Source organism: Phascolarctos cinereus, unplaced genomic scaffold (assembly GCF_003287225.1).
Source record: "Phascolarctos cinereus isolate Bilbo 61053 unplaced genomic scaffold, phaCin_HiC Scaffold_2;HRSCAF=192, whole genome shotgun sequence".
Taxonomy (NCBI): domain Eukaryota; kingdom Metazoa; phylum Chordata; class Mammalia; order Diprotodontia; family Phascolarctidae; genus Phascolarctos; species Phascolarctos cinereus.
Window position 1 is genome coordinate 340,640,238 of NW_027555625.1, and position 6,000 is coordinate 340,646,237.

Sequence of the window (6,000 nt, forward strand, 5' to 3'; positions counted from 1 at the left end):
TTTTTGTGCTTCTGCTCACTTTCTCTACATCTCAAATGTTCTCTCTTCTTCTTTGCCTCTTGCCACCCTTTATAGCCCAATTCCAGTGTCACCTTCTCCATAAGGCCTTCCTTGATCCCTTGCTGATCTCCCTGATTTCATATAAGTTCTTTGTTCTTATATGACCTTAACACACTTGTGTATCACTCTCTATTGAAATTACTGTATTTATGTCTATGAGCAAAAACAATGACCTGGAAGGAACTTTGGGAAATCAAATAGTATAAGTCTCTTTACAAATGATAAGGTTAAGGATCAGAGAAGTTAAATGACTTGTTCAATATCATATAGATAATATACTGAAAATCTGGAATTCAATCCAAGATGATATAATTTCAAGTTCTAAAGCTGTTTCTACTATTGCCGTGACGCCCTCGCCTAGATTGGAAAACTGCACAATGTCAAGGACCATTTCTTCTTACTGTCTGCTCTTAGTTCTAACTGAGGAAAAAATGATAAAGGAAAAGTACAGTTTGAAATATGCCTGCTTTATTGTTTTGAGAAAGCATTTAATGGAAGAGAGGTTCAAAATATTGCCTAAAATTGAAGTTTTATTATTATTTATCCATATCCCCCCTCAGCCCCATTTCTCATCAGAGAAAATAAATAGGTGACATGATAAATTATGTAATTTTTCCCTTCAATTGTACTGAAAAAGATTTAGATCATCCTAAAGTTCCCTGCTACAGCTATTGTCCCACCCTCAGCTGATTCTCCCGCTTCCCCAGTCCTTTAAGAAACTTCAGCAACTGTAAACATTTCTCTGGCTAGCTAGTCCAGTTCACTGTATACTAATAGGTATACAGTATAAATGCAAATAGTTCTGTTGTACACTCTAATTACTCAAGTTAAGTTACTTGGATAGTACTACCTGAGCCTCAGTTTCCTTACCTGTAAAATTAGGAAGTTATACTAAATGTTCTTTAAGGTCCTTTCTAGCTCTAGATGTGTTATCTTATAATTTGATGTTTTACTGGGAATTCTCCATTTAAAATCATTTTGCTCCACAGGAATTGAGCACTCACAAAATTAAGTACTATTAAAATCTACTTACTAAGTAAGTCTATGCCCAATGGAAATAAAAGTAGACAAAATAGATCTTGGCACAATGCTTTAACCAATACCAGTTAGGCTACAAAAGCTATTCACACTCTAATACTCTTTCCTGTGGTTTCAGGGTCAGGCTAAATTACTTCAGAAAAGCTCACTTCTCTTAGATACTAAAGATTAAACTAGGCTTCAGGATGATATTTCTGAATTCCAAAGGAAAATTTTTTTTTTAAAAAAAGTACAAGTAATGCAGCAGTTACTGGGCAATTATCTCATTTGACCCCTGTGATAGTACTACCTTCAGGCCGGCCACAACTCATTGTGATTTCTAGACAGTCATCCTTCTGAGGCCCTGATGCCACTATGCTGACAAAGCAGATTGCTCACAGAGGGACCAAGGGAATTATAGTAATTATAGCTTCCATTTTAAATATAACAACTTATAATTACAAAGCACTTTGCTCATAATCTTGTGAGGTTCCTAGCACAAGGATAATTCCCATTTTATTAATAAGAAAGGCTTAGACAGAAGTGCCTTGCCTAAAGGGGACAGAGCTAGCAAATGTCAGAGGCAGGATTTGAAACCAAATTCTCTGAATCAGAGGATAATAGAATTCTTGGAAAAGAACCGAGAAGTCTAGTCCAACACCCTGATTTTATAGATGAGGTAACAGGTCCAGAAATGTTAAGTATGATATTTTCAACTATCATCTCCTCCATCAAGTAATAACTTTCCCCCCAAACTCACACACTTTGTTTCATATCTTTTCAATGCCCTTACAGTATATATTATAGTTAGCTGTCCATAAAAGCAACTATCCCTTATCATATAAGTTCTGTATCTTCTTCCAGTTCCTACTGCAGGGTTTTGCATACAGAAGGTACTTAATAAATGTTTGTTGCATGAAATAAGGAGTGTATCAGGGAAAAGGTGGGAAGGGATGTGTGTGTAGCAGGTTAAATCTACTAGCTGTGAGGCCATGGTTAAGTTACAATAATCTCCTTGGTCTCTTAACCCATCTGTAAAGTGAGAACTATTGCCTAACGCTGAGGTTGAGCTGAGGATTTTTTTTTAATACCTCAAAGCACTGTATAAATGTTGTCTACCATTATAAGCATGATTACAGGGATCATGCTCTCATTTTCCAGAAAGAGTAAAAAGTGAAAAGAAGGAAAAGTGAAGCCTAAGAGGTGAGGTAAATTTGCCCCACGCCATTTAACGAGAATTAAGTAGTGGAGATTGGAATCAAGAAGTCCGTTAGCAAATTCAGCTCTTTCCACCTAAAGCTTGAAGTGGTGCATCAAGAGAGCAGAGTAGCAGGAAAGGGTTCAGAAGGTCTAGGTTTAGGATGTAGAGGATGAAGAGTGGTTAGGAAGAAGGCAGGCCTTTTTAGTACCTTGGGGTGCTTCTCGTAGTAGTACTGCTGAGTGCGGATCCAGCGCCCCACCAGGTGGTCACGAACAGTGTGGGCTAAGGCGAAATAGTAGTCTCTAGGGGTGGCCACATTCCGATCCTTGACCAGAGTGAAGTGCAAGTGCCGATTAAAGCCCTTCTTCAACTCCGCCACATTCTCAACGCCCACGATACCACGGATACTAATCTGTTTGCGCTTCTCCTGATCAGTCAAAGGCTTAGCCATGGCTGTGGCGTGGACCTGTGTCCACTCCAGAGAATGCTAGGATAACTTGTCTAGCTGAAAGCGAAAGAAGCGCAAGTCAGAAGGTATAGGGTAGGATGGCGCACTAGAATTGCTGCTGCTTGAGGCTGTTTAGGGAAAGTTTTGAGGCTCCGCCTCTCTGAGCGGAGGCACGTCGGATTGGTGCTCTGCGCTGCGCCGCCCTGCACACAGTAGCAGCAAAGCCCTAAAATTGTGCCATGGCGGCGGAGATCCTCAAGAGGGACGGTGTCTCCAATTCGACTACATGCTTAGTAAATGCTTGTTAATTAATTGATTGATTGAGTGGTAATAAATCCCTTGTACATTTCTGCTCCTCTGATCCCACCTCCTGTTCCCATAGAGACATTGACCTGCTGTGAGAGATAACCTAGAGGTCAAAGGGAGGGAAGGTATTCCTAGTATATCATTCCCTCGGCTGCTTTTGACTCCTTTAACTCCTGCAGTCCTGGGAAGGAGGCAGTCACACAATTCAAAGTATTGGAAGGAACCCATTCCAATCAGCATAACTGAAGGAACGTCTGCATGGCTTTTCAGCTAGCTTCCACACCTGGGTCAGTTTTAAAATGATAAAAACGCTTGTGTTTCAAAGGGATCAGATCTTAACTTGATTTCTCACTGAAACTTTCCTGTTGAGTCATCAAGTATCACAGATAAATAAATAAATCAATTAATGAATAAATAAAATTACCAATAGCAACAAAGCGTTTGTGAACATATACTTTTAAAAAGAAGTAATTGAAAGGCTTTCTAATATTATATTCTTTATAACCCATTTGTCCTCATTAAATTCTGAGTCTATTTGTGATCCTTGGCTCAAAGTCTACTTGCACAGGATTCTCCTCATTGGTGAAAATTGAAAACTCCTGAAATGTGGAGTTGGAAAGAGTTTGAGAGAGGAGAGACTCTGGTCTCCTGGCTTCCAGCTACAAGAAAGAAGACATACAGTTCCAGATTTTCTTCAGGTCTCCAAATCAGTCAATAATATTTATTAAGTGCCTATTACATGCCAAACACTGCCAAGTGCTGGGGATAGAAAGAAAAGACAGTCCTTGGTCTCTGGGAGCTAATAAAGGAGGCAACAACATGTAAACAGCTAGGTACAAACTATATACAGGATAAACTGGAAATAATCAGCAGAGGGAAGGCATGAAAAATTGGGAAATGTTTTCTGTAGAAGGTGAGAATTTTAGCTGGGACATGAAGGAAGCCAGAAAGCAGAGGAGGGAGAGCATTCTAGGCATAGAGTACATAACTAGTGAAAATGCCTAGAGTCAGAGATGCAGTGTTTTCTTGGAGGAATAGTATAATTAGATCACAGATTATGGGAGGGTGCAAAGTGTAAGAAGACTGGAAATGTATGGGGGGGGGAAGCAGGTTATAAAAGGTTCGGTCAAATGTCAAACAGAAGATTTTATATTTGATCCTGGAGGTAACAGAGAATCACTAGATTTAAGACTCTGGGAAGAAGCCATTGTGATCCCAATATCATAATGCTGGCTCCTGTCCAGATTCATTTCTTTCCAAAGTCTTCATTCCCCTTCAGGGACCTGAAGAGAAGCTGGAAATCAGAAGACTAGGATCTCTCTTCCCCCAAGCTCTCAACAATTGCCCTCCTCCTGAAGACACAGGGCATAAAGTAATCAATCTTCACCAATGAGGGGAGCCTTATGCAAATAGGCTTGTATCCTAGGTTACATATGACTATAAATATTCTTTGTGGGAATATGCTTTTTAGAGAGCCATTCAACTTTAGAGCTGGAAGGAACTATGGAAACCATTTGATCCCATGTTATTTGAAAGATAAGGGACTTGAGCTTCAGAAGTGAGGATGTGAGGAGTTTTTTTGTAAGGTTAAAAAGTGATTTAATAAAAGAATCAGGACTATCAGCTGGATCTTCTAAATCTCAGACTCTGCTATACAACTTAATATTCATGCACAGACTTTTGGTAGGAGCTGTGGTAGAGGGGCAAGATAGTGGAACTAGGTTTAGAAAAATATATACTTGCATCTTGAAGGAGATTAAGAATTCCAAAGAGGCAGAGAGAGGGTCCAGCTTAAAAAGAATGGCTACTCAGGAAAAGAAACCTGAAAATATGCAGTGTTCAGATGAATGCTCAACTCACCTTTCAAACCCAAATATCTCAAAAATGAAAGAAGATATTCTTTACCATTTCAATCTTGGAATTAAAACTCATGATTTACAGGCCATGTTTGGAGATGTAAAGTTTGTATGTATTGGAGGAAGTCCTGGCCATACGAAAGCTTTCATCATCTATATAGGTGAAGAGCTGGCAGTTGTACAACCTGGCATGGACCATCCTAACATTTGTGAAGGAACTGACCTCTATCTCATGTATAGATTGGACCTGTACTATCCATGGTACAGAAGTTCCTTCCACTGGAATCATGTTACATGCGCTCATCAAGTTACTGTATTATGCCAAGTGTTCTGGTGGTGTCATCATTCCCATTGGTACATGTGGGGGAATAAGTCTAGAATCTGGTTCCGTGGTGCTAACTAGAAAAACTATGGAGCCTTGTTTCAAACCTGAATTTGAACAAATTGTTTTGGGGAAATGCATAGTGTAAAGTATGGAGCTCAGTGATGACTTAAATCGGGAATTAATGGCATGTGCCATGGAAATAAATGAGTTTAATACTGTTATGAAAAGCATCATGTGTACCTTAGACTTCTGTGAAGGTCAAACTTGGCTGGATGGTGATTTCTGCTCTTATACTGACAAGGAGTATTTACTGGCAAGAGTATTTACAAGCAGCTTATGATGCGAGAATCAGAAACGCTGAGATGGAATCTTCTATCTTTGCAGCCATGTGTGGTGCTAGTGGCATCAAAGCTCTGTTGGGTATATTACTCTTCTAAATCATCTCAGTGAAAATCAGACTAGCAGCTCCCATGAGGTGCTTTCAAATATTGAAAGAGACCACAGAAGTTAGTTGGATACTTCATTAAGAAACATCTGGGAGGAAAATCATGAAAATCTTATTTTTGCTTTACATTTTAAGAAAATACTGTTAATTTTTGCAAATAAAGTAATGGATCCCAGTTTTATTCTTTCCAACATTTTGTAAGCCAAAATATCAAATAAAAGTGACTTGTTTTTAAGATATATATACATACATACATATATATATATATATATATATATATATATTTGCTTAATAATGAAGGGGACTTGGAATAACTAGATTATGTCAATAAATCAATCAATA

General features: G+C 38.8%; 1 protein-coding gene and 1 pseudogene across 2 annotated transcripts in view; one reads left to right on the forward strand and one right to left on the reverse strand.

The window, feature by feature from the left end:
* Window positions 1-3,021, reverse strand: part of PYGL (glycogen phosphorylase L) — a 55,468-nt gene extending 52,447 nt beyond the window's left edge. For both annotated transcript variants that reach the window (XM_020991277.2, XM_020991276.2), the window contains exon 1: window positions 2,487-3,021. In XM_020991277.2, coding sequence (XP_020846936.1) covers window positions 2,487-2,729 — 243 coding nt within the window. In that variant the 5' untranslated portion in view covers window positions 2,730-3,021. The remainder of the gene's footprint in view (window positions 1-2,486) is intronic.
* Window positions 3,022-4,832: 1,811 nt separating this feature from the next.
* LOC110211662 (uridine phosphorylase 1 pseudogene) lies at window positions 4,833-5,765 on the forward strand (annotated as a pseudogene).
* The last annotated feature ends 235 nt before the right edge of the window (window positions 5,766-6,000 follow it).